We start from the raw sequence: 19,941 nt of genomic DNA, 5'->3' as shown, positions 1-19,941 counted from the left end.
CACATTTTGTTGTAACATTTCCGTTTTGGTTCAAAATAGTCAATCCCTGTCTCATCATCAGTTACTAAATTGTCGAAAGCTTTTTTAGTTAATTTTTGGATACATTTTGCAGAAGGTATTTTTTGCGTCTGTGGGGGTATCCATCTCCACGAACTCGCGCAAAAGACAAGTTCGCCCATCGATCTAAATCCCTCACTGTGTATCGCACATAATTTTTCAGCATATTACTGCTTTTTCAATGATGTTCTTTAAATTTGTTGTATTGTTACAGGACGACCTGGACAAGCAACATCTCTAAGCTTCTGCTACCCAGTCTTAAATTTAGCTACCCATCTACAAAAAGACATATGAGACTTCATCACTTACCCTTAAATGTCACACACTTTACCGTGGACATCTGTCTGTTTTTTGCCGATTACCAACCTACCTTATGTGAAGGCCTAATTTCAATCTCTGCTCTCAGTCATATTGCGTATATATTGTAATAAATGCATTATAAAGCAATGTGCATTGTAGTGAGGTCAGTCAGGTTATGAAGAAGATGTTTACCTGTGTTATGAAGAAGATGTTTACCTGTGTTATGAAGAAGATGTTTACCTGTGTTATGAAGAAGATGTTTACCTGTGTTATGCTCCATTGATCACATTTTCAGCCATTTTTGAAACACTCCTCGTACTCAGGAATATCAGAGTAATGATTTTATTGGCTAAGTTGCTACAATCCATTGAAAAATGGTTTCATTCCTGTATCCCCAGCTCCATTCCAATCCATATATATTGCGTAATGTATGGAACGCTGATGGAAAAAAATAAAGATTTCGTGGAGGGTTCAGGTCAAGGAAGACAATGGACAAACTTTGTGGTGGACATCTAGTTATTATGTGTACATGCTGTTAATTAAGTGTGTGATTTTTGCTTGGTATCCTAGACCCAATTCTCGTGTCAATCTTTGGCTTTTTTGTCCATAAAGGATATGAAACATAGAATATTCACTTTTCCCAGTGACAGTTTAATTTTTTCTTACAATGTTTAACCTCGATTATATCCCACTTTTCAATCGCTTTTAAGTTATAGTTACGATTATTAATTCGATATTTATTGCGTCATCTTTAGTTGCTATATTCGTTTTCGTCATTCATATTCTTTCCCTTTTTATTACGATAATATTTTCTCTACGACGCCGATACTTAAAAAATAAAATTGGAATAAAGAACAAAGAAGCAAGAAACGCTGTCTGTCTCTGAAGTGACAGTGATCGTTTAAACAAAATACCACATACAATATTAAGTCGATACTTGTTCTTTATGTTCGGCAGATTGATTTGGATAGATTTTAATTTTGTTTCTAGTTTGGAGTGTCCACAAGTTTAAAAAGTAGAACATCATATCGGCGAATAATTGCGTGCTTTCAGTGCCATCCAAATGTAAGCAACCGGTAAAATTTGATGACGTAATGTTGGTACCGCAGTTGTCCGACAGTAGGCGACTCTAAAAAAACCCCGTTAATGTAGGTTGCACGATCACGCCACTCGATATTAAAAATAATTTGCCGACCGTACGTTCAAGATAACAGCATGTGTTATATATAAAATAAGTGATCTGTGGGCAAAGCTGTCACTTCAATTTCAAAAGACGATATATGCTCCGACTAGTTTGTGTAGTGGCCTTGGCCACATGTGTTGCAGCACAGGTAAGTTACCAATCTCGTGAATAGTCGTCTTGTTCCAAAATGGAAGAGAATAAAAATGTGATTTTAATAAGACATTTGTCCATGTTTTGGCTTACTAATCATATAATTTTTATTTGCATTTATACCTACCAATAATTCGCTTTGATATTTGTTTTTAGATTTTCAATCTCCATGGTAATCATCATGAGCATGGAGAGCTTGGTTCTTTCTCCTTCTACTACGACGCACAATCTGTAAGTAATCTATTCTAGTTAGGATAACTAAAAATAACAGCCTTTGTATTGAATATGTTTCTTTCAGCTATTTTCTGAATTAAAATTCACAAACTCCTGATTTTCATCTGCAATAAAACCATTTCTACTCTAACATTAGTCACGAACCCATAAAAGCGAATGTTTTAATGGTATGAACATGAAACTATTTTTCGTATCATTGAGTGGCTGTAAAGCTTCCCAATGAAAAATATGCGGACTACACGTGGTAAGTTTTTTTTAAATCTTCAGAAGACAGCAGGTGAACACATTTCTGTAGCTAGTTAATATATCCTCTTCTCATGCCATACTATTTTAATATGAGCCGATAATCTTCGCATTTGAAGCATATTATCAAACAATTGATATGTTATTATTAACTTTAGATGTCTTTGAATATACATGTATCCTTAACGTCAATGAAATCACTTTATCGCAATAGACTCGAGCTCACATTAATAGAACAAACACATCGCAATTGCAAGATTTATATTGACGGATAGCTCGTGGTCAATAATATTTATTTAATTTTTCTTTTCAATAATCTTATCATACCATTCCTGATTTTCCTTTCCGCGGGCTTTACTCCGCTGCGGATGATACACATGTTGTCGAGATTTTTATTTTTTGCAAAACGTAACAGAATCATTGAGCCTTATCGTGAGATAAAATTCAAAATGCATTTGTGTATTCAGCATATATTACCGATACCATATAGCAAAGTGTTGTCTGGAATCTCTTGTTTTCTGTGATAAAATTTATTAAACTATTTTACAGCATTACCTGATAGGACGAACTCACCATAACTGTTACTTTATGAGCCTTAGCCCCACCGAGCAGCACGATGTCCACACTAACTCGGGATTAGAATCATCCGAGGTAAGTTGTCATTGCATATTGCTATTGCTTGTGCATATACTCTAGCACTTGTTAAGAGCTTATATTCAAGATCAATGTTGATATTGTCCTTGAGCAATCACGCCAGGTCAGTCATTTAAGTACAAACACTTATAACCATGTACAAAATAATTAGTTATCTTCAAATAAGAATCTAAACACATCTCGTAGATTTTATTTTAAATGCAATTTGTGCAGCAATAACAATTAACATCATTTTATGAAATGTAAACCTTCGTTTTGTATGTTTTGTGTGGAATAGAATTTGTTGGTCCCATCTCATTCATTTTGTCTTTTATGACGTTCTAATGCACGACTATGATCAATTTCTAAACATTACTAATACGATAATATAACTGAAAACAATTATTTGAAATTTTATCATTTAAATTTTCAAAATTTAACTTTTTTGCGATCATATCAATGTTCTGAAAAATCGTAAATAATCAGCTTCACGTGAATATAATATGTCATATCATATACTATATTATATAATATACCATATTATATCATACTATTTCATACTATTCTTTATCATTCTATTACATCAGACTAGATTTTAATTTATAATACTATATTATATACAGCTGAAGATGATACAGATGATAAGTGGTGGTGAGGATGAATTAACATCCGATCAACTGGTTCAACATAGTCGCGTAATTGAATACATGTGTCGTAGCCACACCTTGTATATGGTTGGTGAAGTGTCAACACGACCACCAACTACTGTTCCGGGCGCCTAAAGTCTCCTCAGTGTACAATGTAAGTACTAATTTATCGCCTCACGACCACCAACCACTGTTCCGGGCGCCTAAAGTTTCCTCAGTGTACAATGTAAGTACTAATTTATCGCCTCACGACCACCAACCACTGTTCCGGGCGCCTAAAGTTTCCTCAGTGTACAATGTAAGTACTAATTTATCGCCTCACGACCACCAACTACTGTTCCGGGCGCCTAAAGTCTCCTCAGTGTACAATGTAAGTACTTATTTATCGCCTCACGACCACCAACCACTGTTCCGGGCGCCTAAAGTTTCCTCAGTGTACAATGTAAGTACTAATTTATCGCCTCACGACCACCAACCACTGTTCCGGGCGCCTAAAGTTTCCTCAGTGTACAATGTAAGTACTAATTTATCGCCTCACGACCACCAACCACTGTTCCGGGCGCCTAAAGTTTCCTCAGTGTACAATGTAAGTACTAATTTATCGCCTCACGACCACCAACCACTGTTATCGGGCGCCTAAAGTTTCCTCAGTGTACAATGTTAGTACTAATTTATCGCCTCACGACCACCAACCACTGTTTCGGGCGCCTAAAGTTTCCTCAGTGTACAATGTAGTACTAATTTATCGCCTCACGACCACCAACCACTGTTTCCGGGCGCCTAAAGTTTCCTCAGTGTACAATGTAAGTACTAATTTATCGCCTCACGACCACCAACCACTGTTCCGGGCGCCTAAAGTTTCCTCAGTGTACAATGTAAGTATACTAATTTATCGCCTCACGACCACCAACCACTGTTTCCGGGCGCCTAAAGTTTCCTCAGTGTACAATGTAAGTACTAATTTATCGCCTCACGACCACCAACCACTGTTTCGGGCGCCTAAAGTTTCCTCAGTGTACAATGTAAGTACTAATTTATCGCCTCACAACCACCAACCACTGTTCCGGGCGCCTAAAGTTTTCCCCAATGTACAATGTAAGTACTAATTTATCGCCTCACGACCACCAACCACTGTTCCGGGCTCTAAAGTTTCCTCAGTGTACAATGTAAGTACCAATTTATCGACTCACGACCACCAACCACTGTTCCGGGCACCTAAAGTTTCCTCAGTGTACAATGTAAATACTAATTTATCGCCTCACGGCCACCAGCCACTGTTTCGGGCCCCTAAAGTTTCCTCAGTGTACAATGTTAAAACTAATTTATCGCCTCACGACCACCAACCACTGTTTCGGGCGCCTAAAGTCTCGTCAGTGTACAATGTAAGTACTAATTTATCGCCTCACGGCCACCAACCACTGTTTGGGGTTCCTAAAGTCTCGTCAGTGTACAATGTAAGTACTAATTTATCGACTCACGACCACCAACCACTGTTCCGGGCACCTAAAGTTTCCTCAGTGTACAATGTAAGTACTAATTTATCGCCTCACAACCACCAACCACTGTTCCGGGCGCCTAAAGTTTCCCCAATGTACAATGTAAGTACTAATTTATCGCCTCACGACCACCAACCACTGTTCCGGGCGCCTAAAGTTTCCTCAGTGTACAATGTAAGTACCAATTTATCGACTCACGACCACCAACCACTGTTCCGGGCACCTAAAGTTTCCTCAGTGTACAATGTAAATACTAATTTATCGCCTCACGGCCACCAACCACTGTTTCGGGCGCCTAAAGTTTCCTCAGTGTACAATGTTAAAACTAATTTATCGCCTCACGACCACCAACCACTGTTTCGGGCGCCTAAAGTCTCGTCAGTTGTACAATGTAAGTACTAATTTATCGCCTCACGGCCACCAACCACTGTTTCGGGCGCCTAAAGTTTCCTCAGTGTACAATGTAAGTACTAATTTATCGCCTCACGGCCAAAACCACTGTTTCGGGCGCCTAAAGTTTCCTCAGTGTACAATGTTAGTACTAATTTATCGCCTCACGACCACCAACCACTGTTTCGGGCGCCTAAAGTCTCGCAGTGTACAATGTAAGTACTAATTTATCGCCTCACGGCCACCAACCACTGTTTGGGGCGCCTAAAGTCTCGTCAGTGTACAATGTAAGTACTAATTTATCGACTCACGACCATTAAAGTCGTGTACAATGTAAGTACTAATTTATCGCCTCACGACCACCAACCACTGTTTCGGGCGCCTAAAGTTTCCTCAATGTACAATGTAAGTACTAATTTATCGCCTCACGACCACCAACCACTGTTCCGGGCGCCTAAAGTTTCCTCAGTGTACAATGTAAGTACCAATTTATCGACTCACGACCACCAACCACTGTTCCGGGCACCTAAAGTTTCCTCAGTGTACAATGTAAATACTAATTTATCGCCTCACGGCCACCAACCACTGTTTCGGGCGCCTAAAGTTTCCTCAGTGTACAATGTTAAAACTAATTTATCGCCTCACGACCACCAACCACTGTTTCGGGCGCCTAAAGTTTCTCGTCAGTGTACAATGTAAGTACTAATTTATCGCCTCACGGCCACCAACCACTGTTTGGGGCGCCTAAAGTCTCGTCAGTGTAGTGTACAATGTAAGTACTAATTTATCGCCTCACGACCACCAACCACTGTTTCGGGCGCCTAAAGTTTCCTCAGTGTACAATGTAAGTACTAATTTATCGCCTCACGACCACCAACCACTGTTCCGGGCGCCTAAAGTTTCCTCAGTGTACAATGTAAGTACTAATTTATCGCCTCACGACCACCAACCACTGTTCCGGGCGCCTAAAGTTTCCTCAGTGTACAATGTAAGTACTAATTTATCGACTCACGACCACCAACCACTGTTCCGGGCCCTAAAGTTTCCTCAGTGTACAATGTAAATACTAATTTATCGCCTCACGACCACCAACCACTGTTTCGGGCGCCTAAAGTTTCCTCAGTGTACAATGTAAAACTAATTTATCGCCTCACGACCACCAACCACTGTTTCGGGCGCCTAAAGTTTCCTCAGTGTACAATGTAAGTACTAATTTATCGCCTCACGACCACCAACCACTGTTTCGGGCGCCTAAAGTTTCCTCAGTGTACAATGTAAGTACTAATTTATCGCCTCACGACCACCAACCACTGTTTCGGGCGCCTAAAGTTTCCTCAGTGTACAATGTAAGTACTAATTTATCGCCTCACGACCACCAACCACTGTTTCGGGCGCCTAAAGTTTCCTCAGTGTACAATGTAAGTACTAATTTATCGCCTCACGACCACCAACCACTGTTCCGGGCGCCTAAAGTTTCCTCAGTGTACAATGTAAGTACTAATTTATCGCCTCACGACCACCAACCACTGTTTCGGGCGCCTAAAGTTTCCTCAGTGTACAATGTTAGTACTAATTTATCGCCTCACGACCACCAACCACTGTTTCGGGCGCCTAAAGTTTCCTCAGTGTACAATGTAAGTACTAATTTATCGCCTCACGACCACCAACCACTGTTCCGGGCGCCTAAAGTTTCCTCAGTGTACAATGTAAAACTAATTTATCGCCTCACGACCACCAACCACTGTTTCGGGCGCCTAAAGTTTCCTCAGTGTACAATGTAAGTACTAATTTATCGCCTCACGACCACCAACCACTGTTTCGGGCGCCTAAAGTTTCCTCAGTGTACAATGTAAGTACTAATTTATCGCGCTCACGACCACCAACCACTGTTTCGGGCGCCTAAAGTTTCCTCAGTGTACAATGTAGTACTAATTTATCGCCTCACGCCACCAACCACTGTTTCGGACGCCTAAAGTTTCCTCAGTGTACAATGTAAGTACTAATTTATCGCCTCACGACCACCGACCACTGTTCTGGGCGCCTAAAGTTTCCTCAGTGTACAATGTAAGTACTAATTTATCGCCTCACGACCACCAACCACTGTTCCGGACGCCTAAATTCTACATCACTACATAACAGAGTTTCACCCTAACTGTTATATATGGTATAACCTTACATGTAATAGGTTTGGTTGGAAATCTACGGAATCCAAGACGACGAGATCATAAAGTTTATTACAGAATGTATTATTTATGCAAGTATGATAATACACAATTGTTAAAATGTTTGAATTGAAACAAAGAACTGGAATCAAATGAACGTCTATAATTAAACTACTGAATATTCATAACACAACATTTAAGATGTGTTCGTATCTGTTTGCGAGAACCGAGCCAGATACTTGAAATGACGAGGGAAAAAACATCTTCAATAAAATGTCTTTTTTTTTGTTAATCAATATTCATTTTTCTTTCATTGCAGAAATGACAAATAATTGTGAAGAAGCCAAAAAGAAAAATAGTTGTAATTCAATTTCAAATGTTTAATTACAAAATAAAATGGATACATCTTTAAAATTGTATTGAATTTATATCGAACAATTCTTTTTTATTTATCGATATTGATAACTGTCAACCTGTGGTAAGACTTTATACTTTGACATCTAACTTTATACCTTTTAATAGAGTTGTTGAATGTATTGGGCAATATTGTTCGTTTTCTACCGTCTCTGTTACGTCTTCTTTAAAACCATACATACAACCTATCAGCCATGTTTATGTCGGAATAGGTGAGCGCAAATTAAATAAATATGTATCTTGCATTTTATGCCCAGGCATCGATAAAGTTCCTTATTTCTATTTCTTTTTTCATGAAAATCGTTTTGATAATCCAGATAATTTTTCTCTATGTTTTAGAATGTCGTTTATACTTAAATGAATAGACTATTATCATTCAAGATTTTAATACTGTAAGTATTGAAATTAATTTAGAAACAATTTTGTTTGAAAAAACACATCTTGGCGAAGACCATAATATTCAAATATCTTTAAATGTATGCACAGTGTTATAAAATTAAGTCATAGATTTTGATAGATATAAAGTGTAAAGATTAAGAGTAAATTAACATGGATGTCAATCTGTATTTGTGATGCTATACATGTGTAAACAGTTATATTTATTGATTCTTGTATATAGCGTTAATAAATTGTAATAACTTGTACCTAATCTCTTGTTGTCTGCATTTTCAATAATACATATGTTTAATTCTATCAATTTTCAAAATCGATAGTATTTGCGATGTGACAAAAAAGCAGCATTACAATGCATTTACATATATTGAACGAAACATAAACAGAAATTGATCGAGCATGTCAATTTTGCAAATTCATATTACGTATTGAAGTCAATTCATAAGTGTATATCTTTAAGACTATAAAGAAAGGGTTGCTAATTCCTAAATCATTCTGATTATACAGATACATATGTACATATGAAGTTTGATTAGTGAGATGTCCCCACAATAAACCTTATATAGGATACATCAATATTTGATGATATCATGTCGTATTGAACTTGACTTTGATCTAGACCGTGTCTATTTAGTGACAAAACATTGACCTGAGATCGTGTGTATGGCAGCTGCTTGATTCACTTAGAGATACGGGATTGACAGTCATTCAGATATAGCTGACACAAATAGATAGTCAACCTGTTAAACCAAACGTAAAACTAACATGTGAATATAATCATATTTACTTGTTCACATAGGGTGTTATTATTATTGTTAGGAAAACTGCACCAGATAGAATATAAAACAATATCTAATATAGATTAATCTGACCTTGCTTAAAGATAAAGTATCTTTTTTGAGTAACTGTTCAATTCTTTAAAACGATCATAGCATTTGAAGGTAATCGGGACTATTTCCTTTATATCATTGCAATACTGAAAAACCATCAAGCCTTTTCTAATATTTTGCTGAATTTTTTAAAATGTAAAACAAAAAGCTATAATAATATTTTTGGATGCTTCTCAGGCATAGAATATTACTACTGAGAAACAATGCATTAAAATCACAAACATCATAAACTTTACCACCAAGTGAACGAAAACAATAACTTAAGGCGTAAACACGAAAAAATGGTGGGTTAAACATTATATGATATCACTGGCCAAGAAGTAGGTAATCGGAGTCAATAAACAAGGAAAGAAATGGTGATAGGCCTCTAAAAATAATGTTATATAGCTATCGAATACTTCTTTTAGAAGTTATTTCGAAAGACGTATTGAAGGATCAGTATTATATGTATATACCAATATCAAAGAAGTGATGCATGAGAATGCAGCATTACATTTGTCGCACATATGGTCGCTTTTACTAATATTCAAGGAAAGGGCTATGACCTCGGAAAAAAATATCTTACAGAGAAGTCAGTTACCATTGATAGTAAAACAATATTTCAATAAAAGGATATGGATTACCATTATAATGTAATTCAAACCATCAAAATGTGGCGATGTAAGCTGGTGTTTAAATGAAATCTACAGACACCTGTATTTCAGACACAAACACAGAAATCAAATAAAGCAAACATTCATCTTAAATGCATATGTCTACTTTGTTATTTGACCTGTTGAAAAATTGATTATGGTGTAGTGTAAATTTATTGAAAGTGGTATTTTGATGCAGGTGGCCTTCATACAGAGGCCATTGCTATGATAGATTTTGCTATACATGGAAGAGGCAGATGTGTTATCAAGTAGAAACAGAAAATTAACTAGCGATGATAAATTTAAGCGCCTTTCTTCTTAATTCAATTTCATATTTCACAACATAAGATTCCCTTGAACAAAAATTCTAAATGTTTCCATTCAATGTGTGTTGATAATACATTTGCTTTTTTTCGAAATTATTTTGATTTTTTTTCTGTGTGGAATATCACAGGAAAAAAAACCCAGATTTTATTTTAATTCATGTCGGCACATAAGCATATTTATCTAAAGAGAACACTCATTACACACATGGAGCAGACGATAACCCGTTTGTATCTATATTGTATGTCACGTCTGCTATTCCTCGTTCCATTTTCTATGTTTGTAGATCTTTGCTCGACGTGTCCCGGGTCCATCTGGTCCTGGCTTTTGGTATACTTCGTTTTAAATTAAGTAATTTTACTCAAAAGATAACCCAAGATCAGTCAGAATTTCTATTCTGATAATAAATTTTATTAAGGATTAGGATAAACACAATTTCACAAGGTAGAAAATACTAATATATCTTATCTCTATAACATGGACACTGTTGGCGATTATTGGCGAATATTGGCGAATTTTGGCGAAATTTCCAAATTAGATAATATCTATATAGTTACCGACTCCGAGGATATGAGAGTACCGTTTTTATAAAACTAATACTTTTATTGTAAGAAATTACTATGGAACTTGGGAATTGGAGAATAAAAATGGCGATCGGATCTAAAGGTTTGTTTACAAAGTGAATTTCATTGATTATTATAATTGTTCTTTATACAAGAACTCTAATAATCACCTGCTCGTCACGTCCCATCTTTGTATTGCACGGGGGTATGATCTGCACAAGGTATTGAAGGCTAACTTGAGAGATTCAAGTTATCGCTTGAGAGGAGTAAATCGCTCTCCTCGAAAATTCCGCGGGTCTCAACTTTTATAGTAAAATTTTCCCGCCCCTAATTCTGATTGGTCAATTATAGAAATTGATGACGTAATTAAACTCGGAACTCTTTAACAGTGATATGGATAAAATCCGAGAGATCCGAATGTAAAGTAAACAATATGGCGGAGCAGATGCTCGTAGAGTTGCATAGAAATGTACGATGTGGAATATTAAGTAAAATATGATAAATTAAGCTATATTATTGGATGCGATACTTACCTGGTACTCTCTGTGTTTAAATCATTATTTCCTCAGAACCGGTAAGTAAATTATATTAGATAAACATAACAATAATAGCAAGTTACTTAGCCTAGCTCAATATTTACTTCAGTAAAATAACCATTGTATACCATATAATACAACTATTCTAGAGAAATAACATCCTAAATAACTTTGCAAGAACGATGTTTTATATTGAAATATATTTAGAAATTCTGTTATATCTATGTAAATGATGGAAAGGCATAGCCGTTACATGTATTATGTCCTGGTTGAAAGGGAATTGATACCTCATAATATTAATTAACTTTCAATTTGGTAACCATATAGGAAAACTCTCAATATAATAACTCAGGACCAATACAATCTCAATCAAGACAGACATTGTAACAGAAACACGTCGAAGGAAACATCACACCGCAAATCTGGGAGCAACGTTAGTTCATGATCTTCTGCTGGACCCTAACGTAAGAATTCATATGTTCAAGATTTCCCTTGCAACAAAGAGAGAAAGAAGGTGATCCAGCCGACTTAATCTTCTCTGGTATTGCTCAGGTATCTCATTTATCGATAAGTGTTAATCTGGCTCCATATAGGTTTCTGTGTCCGATATAAGCCGACATTGATATCAAAAGAACCATAGATTGTTATCTATTGTTATCGGTTATTTTAACTAGCACTTGACCTGAATTCTGGTTTATAACCTTGACATTGTACTTTTGAAATTAGGAAATTTGAAACCAATTTCTTTCATAAACAACCCAATGGAGATGACACTTCGTTATGCAATAAACTATGTTGATTTTGAAAGATGTATTCTGCAACATAATAAGAATCAAAAAGTGTCTGTTTGTTGCCCCCTATCCCTTTAAAATTTGTTTTTGTCTTGATGTTTACATTTACTGTTATTTTTCTCATTTCAACAATAATGTTATATTACATGGATCGGCTCTCGGAAAAGAGAGTTTGATTTATTTTTGAGTCAAACACCAAAAACAGAGAAAACAGCCAAGACGTTCCTATCTAGAATATTTTGTTGTCTTTTAAAGCGCGTGTGGAAGTTGCGTTGAATTGACAATGTACTACATAGGCAAAATTTCCGACCCTAAAATTGACCAGAATTTAAGGTGAAAATTGACCTGAAATTGACCATAATTTCTTGACCCGAAATTCATGTTAGGAGATATTGCCTTATCATTCTCTACACGAATCTAAGTATAATTTGTTTACATTATTGAGCACTGCAGTAGCATTTTCGAGCCTATATGATATATATCTAGCGTTTCCTTGGTAACAAAAGTGTTATATTTTGAAGTAAATTGGAACTGATATTTCCAAACATCATTAAGCAGTTTGATGAGATAGAGAGTTTCATTTGGTGTATAGTCTAACACGTACGACGTAGGTATTTAAAGAGTTACAACATAGCATTACAAATGTTTTGATTCATGTTTCGGTTGTTTGCAGCTGAAGAAATATTTCGTGAATGGCAATAGTCGTTGTTAGGTAACGATTCAATGATTGAAAAATGATAATACAAATTCGCTATTTCCTGTTCGAGGTTTCATAGTAGCAATAAAAGCAATGAATAATTGAACGATAGTTTCTATATGCAGAGTACTAGAAAATGTAAAAACGTAAATTTTATCATCTCGGACACAAGTCGGGCGTTATCACCAATACGCCGAGTAATTGTAAGTACTGTTATAGCATTCGGTCATTCATTATCTTACTAATCTAATCACTAATTACTAATTTTGGTCAAAATTCCAATCTATACACGACTGTAGTATACTGAAATTAAATATCAAATCTTTAAAAACGACATGAGTGAGGCCATTATACAACAATACATGTGTATGTGCATTTAGGAAATGTCACAAGGGCAATTTCATCGAATATGATCTAAGTATAGTCCGTGACCTTTCACAATAGCTTTTTCAAAGGGATCGCGAGATCACATTATCGTTTAACCGCGTGTCCAGTACATGTGCGTACACGTGTACGCGTATATTCATTCTGAATTATGTAATATTGTAAATTGACGGATATCGAACCAGTGATCATTATGTTAACGGGTTTTCATTGTAAATCATCATGTTAAATGTAAAATCCTGGATACGCGATGTTCCAAAACCAAAGATTTTGTACTAAAGCTATAAAACCTAATATCAACTGTATTTGAAATTGACTTAAATAGCTTTTATTAATTTACATTAAATCATCATTTTCAATTTCCGAAATCATAAACGATAGTGATTCCATTGATATACTAATAAATATACATTTGTCATAAATACAAGTGTAGCAAGTAATTTTACCTATCTTCTATAAACACTCGTCTATACACAATGCAGACCATTTTGATTGACTACCCACCCAAAAGTCAACACCAAAAACGTCTAAATCCACGAGGTACAATTCGTAAAAACAGCTTTGTTAGCTTGAAAGTATGAAGGGCAGTCATTACCTACATTTGAATGCATACGTTTTTGAAATAACAAGCATTTTGCTTTGAAGTCGATAGTGTCAATATGTTTCTCTTATCATACACATACAGAATGTATACTTTTTTTCCCTCATTTTTTCGCTCGTGATGTACTTTCTGTTTGAGTGATCCTTCACTACAGAAAAATGTTTACGTACATGTGTATACGACGAAAAATTAACGACTTTATTCGGGCACTTTTTGTAATTTCTTATTTTTCACTTTTTAAAAATTTTGTTAGTTTGGGCTAGATCTGTGTGACCCAATTAACGATAAGTTCCCTACTTTTGACATGTCGAAAATTAAAATAATCCCAAATTATTCCGTTAAAACGAAGAAATAGGCGATCGTCAGCGGCACGGTAACTTAGAATATATATAAATTCAACCAAGCAATCATGAATTACTTTATGAAGTAGGATATTTACATTTACATGGTTTGTTCACGGGATGTAGCGATCCAAATCATGCCCTACATTTGCAGCTGACTGAGATAGGAACATCATGATAAGACATTGTCCATACCTATAAGTATACCTGTGGAAACGAAACTGATTTGTATTTGGACAATTCAGCGCAATATGTTAGGACTTGTCACAGCTGTCACTTTGATTGCCGTAGCTGCATCGCAGGTATGTCATCAATTGTTTGTTTAATTAACGTCCTATTAACAGCCAGGGTCATGTAAGCACGGCTCCTATATATGTTGTGTGCTACGTGTATGAAGTGCGCGGTGTGTCTCTTAGTATAGTGGAACTCCGAAGACACTAAGCGATACACCCCACTTGGTCACATTATACTGACAACGGGCGAATCAGTCTCCCCACTCCCTTAATGCTGAGCGCTAAGAAGGAGCAGAAACTACCACTTTGATAGACTTTGGTGTGTCTCGGCAAGCGGACAGAGCCCAGAGCATACCTCACATGGGCGAACGCTCAGCAGAAGGCCAAGAGTGAGGCGGTGTAAAGGGTGACATTAGGAAGAAGAAAGCAAGGTAGAAAGAGGGGACAAGATAAGATCCTAAAGTTAGTCGCCTTTTACAATCATGCAATAAGGCAGCATGTACAATTATCAAAAATAATAATTGATAAATACTATATTAAAACATATAGGCTTACACAATTCTTGATGAAACCTCACGTGTGATTAAATCTTGAATTTGCTTCAAGTGATTCACAAGCTAGATTTCTTTCTTTTAATGTCATTTAAATAACATTTCTTTAGAGCTCGACATGCATAGGATGGAACTGATTGAATGAAATATGGAAATGTACGGATATATTGAAATGGCTTCTGTTATAATAACTGCTATATCAATCATATCATTGAAATAAGCATGTCACTAAAAGGGAATTTTTAGGAATCCGAAAGGAAGCTTCCTTAGATCAAAATGCGCAGTTTCGGTAACAACGGAAGGTAGAGTGTTTACTGTAAATACTGAAAAGACACACTAATGTTAACCGAACAAGTTGAATATTTATTTCCCACCATTCACTGATTTGCCACCGGTTTTAGGCGTTAAAGATTTCTCTGTCAACCCCTAGGATATGACAGATTGCGCGCGCTAACCTTTTGAACCTGAAGACAATTACGTGACCTCATGACTTCATGCGGTCTGACTGTGGCGTGCATTGTCGATGACGTCATCAATATTGACGTGCAGGCGATGTGACCATGCTCATGTCACGGTGAAAATACTTCTATATAGGTTATTATCTCTTCTTTTTCTGGAGTATGTGGGAGAAAAAAAATCACAACCCTCGGCAAGTCTCGGGTTGGACGTTTATGAATTATCCCTCGGGTTGTGATTTTGTTGTCACACCCTCTAGGTAGAGAAAAATTCGATTAATCCTCAAAAATATACCAATCGACATTGGATATCAATTATGACTACTAAAACAGCAGCATTTGTTTACGTTTTATTATCATCGGACATCATTTAGTAACGGTAGCATTTTTTTATAATTTTCAAAGCTTTCTAGGTGTTAGGAATTACCTTCTTCTCGTCTTAACATATCAATGACAGGAAGTAATATATGCGAGTTTATAAAGAAAAGGTGGTCTAGAACTATATTAGGTGTTGATAGAATTCATCAATTACTATCGTACTATCGTATCATATTTTTAAGTATGAGCAAACAGATTAACCACTTTGAGCCAAGAATTAACTCGTGTATTCAACGTAGAAAAATATGGCTTTAAATAACTAAATCTTACAATAGAGCGAATCAACAATGGCATATTTAACCCTATAATATACGTTCTGTATCTTAAACTAGCCCTTGAACGTGATGTTCTTTACTACAAGTTCTAGCGGAATCCTCTTTAATCGAAATAGTTTTCAAGACAAAATCCATCACAAACATTTCCCAGGTGAACTCGGCAGTTAACTGTTTAAAAATGAAGAGGAATATGAAATGCGATATAATTTGTATATACAAATGATGATTTGTTACCAGATTCACCACCATGGTGGTTTCCATCAAGGAGGAACTCATGCTCACCCGGAACAAGGAAGTGTTAGCTTTATCTACGATCCCGCTACGGTAAGTGATTCAGTGCTACGTGTGTAAATTGATGTCCATTTGTGACGTATGTTACATTTATCACTCAACCTTGATTAAAATAACGATTATTTGATAGTTTTACCATAACAAAATTATTTTAGTTTCCAATACCATATAATTAACAATTTGTGTAATTATCACATTACTTATGATATCTGTTCATCCATGTAATGATACTAACTGTTTACAGACGTTATTTTTTAAGATTTTTGTGGTTTATCAAACCAATATTCTCCTGCGATACACGTGTTCTAAAAGTGTGCAAGGTATTTTTAAGAATCGCATTCATTTCAAACTCTAAACAACAGCATTACCTGATTGCTTCCACTTCCCACACCTGCTATTTCATGCCAATGGAAGGAAGCCAAGAGACCTACGTACACTCACCAACCGGAATGGAACGCCTAGAGGTACGGGATTCATTTGTATAAAACTATTTACATATCAATTTTATTCAATATAAATCCAAACCAGTTCTGTGCTAAAATGTAATTGAGCTAAACTAGGTACACTTTTAATTTTCAACTGCAGGGTAACTCATGGGTGACTTCCCTCTCAGATCTTTAAATTCATACAGATCACCAATATTTGATCTCTATTGATAAAGCAAATACAATGATATGATATTAACGAAACGATGATATGGCTCAAGGACATTTCAAGGAACATCCTCATCCTTTCTGCCCTGAGTCTTGTATCAGATATTGTTGTTCTGTTTGGTGATATATTTCAGATATTTTATCCATAAACAGACGACAATTCCATTTATTCTATCATCATAAAAATGCAGATATCGCCTTTTGAAATGGTCATATTAGATACAATATTAACAACTATTTATAGCAATACCTTTTAGTGCATCACAGACGTGATGCGGAAATATAGTGAATACACAAAAAGTTGTACTGGACGAGGCAAAGCCAAATAGAATACATATAGAGTATCGCATATTTACCTCCGATGTTCGTTTTTTTTATTATACTTTCGTTTTCATTATCATATACTTTTATTTTTCATGTTCATGTGCAAATGGACGCTTTTTGATAAACTCAATATAGCAATAACTTCATAATTTCAATACACTCTAACTTTTTTGTAACTTTTTCAAGCAAATACTGTTTTACATTTTTTTCTCAACTTGATAATATCTCCTTTGATTTCCCAATACAAGCCTCCTGCTCGCCATAATATCATGAAAGAACGGTTATTAACCTGAGATTTTAATCTATAACAGCTCAAAATGATGGCCATGATGTCTGGTGCAGAGACACCACTGACCGATGCTCAGCTGGAGAAGCACTCCCGTATTATCAGTATGGCATGCCATGGTGATAAAATGTTTATGGTTGGCGCTCAGTCTACTGGAACCTCTGGTACAACAGTTGGTGTGTCCTCCCCAGAAAACTAGCTGTAAGTACAGAGAATTATCGGGGACGTTATGTTGACAACAGTATTGGCAGCAGCGGATGTATTACGCAGCTGCTAAAACAAGGCAGTGATTATGATGTTATAATACAATTATGCTGTTACAATACAATGACGTCACATCGCAGTCTCAACAGAATTGCGTTTTAGAAAATAAGATTTTAAAAACAGTTTGTTTTTCAATTAAAAACCCTAAATATCATATGTTTAAGAATGTTTAACGTATACATCAATGTAGCTCTAGAAAAGGTTAAAATGCTTCTTGATATTGGGTTTCATTTAATATCCTCTACGTATTTTCTATGATTTCATCGAGTATATTTAAACAGGCTGATTTACTCATTCCAATGTTATTAGTTGACATTAGATTGTAGTTATATCCTTATTGGTTTTTTTCTCTTTTGCAGGTTCACAGGTCTTCATTTTCGTGTTGTGAGCATTATGGAAATAAAAAAAGTATATAACCTTTGTGATTAATTTATATCTGTCATTTGATGAAAGTATCTTCATTTATTAACTGAAATGGATACTATTAACACAAAAGGAATTCTTTTGTAAATATCGTCGCATTTTTCCAATGAATGCAATCGCTAAAATTCAGGTCGTTTTAGGTGAATGCACCAATCGTCATTTGTTTATTTTCAATATGATATTTTTTTCAACTCCTCCACGTTTCCTTGGATATATCAACTAATAACATGCAGCTAATTCGGAAATTTGTCTGATGTTGAAGCCATATGGTTGTCGGCAGGCTTCTTGATTTCAGCTCATAACAGCACCGTTAAGAATAGGGAGCCTTGCTGTCGTCTTTCTATTGTGTCCGTATATGGAGACTGTGGTACCTTGCTATAGGATTAGTTCGAATATGTCTCCTATTTTATACATACACGCTTCCACGATAAAACAAATACACAATATCTCATTAATATTCATTCCGAGTGCGAAAATGTAATTGTCCCTTTATACATTTCAGTAGATGAAAATGGTTTGTTTGAAGGGTCGATGTGATATTGTAGTCGCGTCAATCGATTGTCGGCATCCTAGGACATAAAGTTAATACGGACATTGGTGCGACACTTTATGTAATTATTGATGAATTATGTATAAGATGAAATTGAAATTAATCGTCACTGTCACTTATAGTGTGGATTTATGACAGATAGCAACATTCCATGTAATCCTGATGGCTGTATATGTAGATATCTAAGTAAACAACTATTATGTCGACCATCACATCTGAAGCATCATACATTTCTATGAATACAAGGATATGTTGACATCTGTTGGCAACTGATTGTAGTTTCAATCTCTTGCTGTATTCAGCTACGGCATATTGTGCTGTGTCTGATATATTCTACCTTACCGACCCGGTAACCAGTAGCAGAGACCTACTGTAGTTGTATCATGGCCATAGTCATCATATTTATCTCATTCCTATTCTGTTCTTATACACCAACATAATTTTGCTTTCCACGATGAATAAAAATCATCCTAGAATGGCGTGGAAACCCGACGTTATCGTGACGTCACAATAGAAACAATGACGTTGACGAATCACTTGTCACCTTTCGTTATACAGAGCTGTAGGTATTTTAGACGTGAATGGAGCATGCTTATGGAATTAGAACCCTCTAGCATTGAAGGTGTGACGAGAAGATTATGTTTAATCAGCAAGATAATCTTTCACGTTTCGGGTTTTTGTTCTATACATCTGTAAATGGTTTGATATCATCAAAGCAATATCCTCTAATTAGAAGGTAGCACGCCTTGGTGTCTAACAACATGTGTAGGCTACTTGATGAACGTGTACACGCTGGATATTTATCATGAAGCAAAGGAAGAACATTATCGAGGCAATATTAACTTTCTAGTTTTTGGTAAATGTTTTATAAAAAATAGATGTTATCGAAAAATCCTTTAATTTCTCTAATATGAAGATAGTTTTCCCGTTTGGCGGTCATAAGTTATTACTTCATCACTCTCATATCACACGGAAACATACAAAGCTCTCCAAGCTTCAGACGACCATTGTCACACGGCTCCACTTTACATTATATTTCTTTTTTAATTTTATCATGGTTTATAGTTTAACTTTGTTCTTAGTAAGGCTTCATATCATGAACTCATAACCATAGTATGAAACCCGTTAACGCATTAGTTATCGGCTTTCTATGTCCATTAAAGGCCCACTACCATTCCGAAACGGGTTTTAATGTTT

At 36.0% G+C, this 19,941-nt stretch overlaps 2 protein-coding genes across 2 annotated transcripts; both read left to right on the top strand.

The window, feature by feature from the left end:
- Positions 1-1,538: 1,538 nt before the first annotated feature.
- On the top strand, positions 1,539-7,909 carry LOC138315693 (uncharacterized). The gene is made up of 5 exons (XM_069256913.1): positions 1,539-1,688; positions 1,847-1,921; positions 2,717-2,818; positions 3,424-3,601; positions 7,815-7,909. Exons 1-4 carry the CDS (start codon positions 1,638-1,640, stop codon positions 3,580-3,582), a joined length of 387 nt encoding a protein of 128 aa, XP_069113014.1. The 5' UTR covers positions 1,539-1,637; the 3' UTR covers positions 3,583-3,601; positions 7,815-7,909.
- A 6,310-nt stretch (positions 7,910-14,219) lies between these two features.
- Positions 14,220-18,191, top strand: LOC138309343 (uncharacterized). Its single transcript, XM_069250525.1, has 5 exons — positions 14,220-14,363; positions 16,191-16,277; positions 16,607-16,708; positions 17,533-17,708; positions 18,131-18,191. Exons 1-4 carry the CDS (start codon positions 14,313-14,315, stop codon positions 17,704-17,706), a joined length of 414 nt encoding a protein of 137 aa, XP_069106626.1. The 5' UTR covers positions 14,220-14,312; the 3' UTR covers positions 17,707-17,708; positions 18,131-18,191.
- Positions 18,192-19,941: the final 1,750 nt, after the last annotated feature.

Source organism: Argopecten irradians, chromosome 1 (genome assembly GCF_041381155.1).
Source record: "Argopecten irradians isolate NY chromosome 1, Ai_NY, whole genome shotgun sequence".
In the NCBI taxonomy this organism is placed as follows: Eukaryota; Metazoa; Mollusca; class Bivalvia; order Pectinida; family Pectinidae; genus Argopecten; species Argopecten irradians.
The sequence above is the reverse complement of the archived record's forward strand: the minus strand, read 5'-3'. Positions and strand labels throughout refer to the sequence as shown.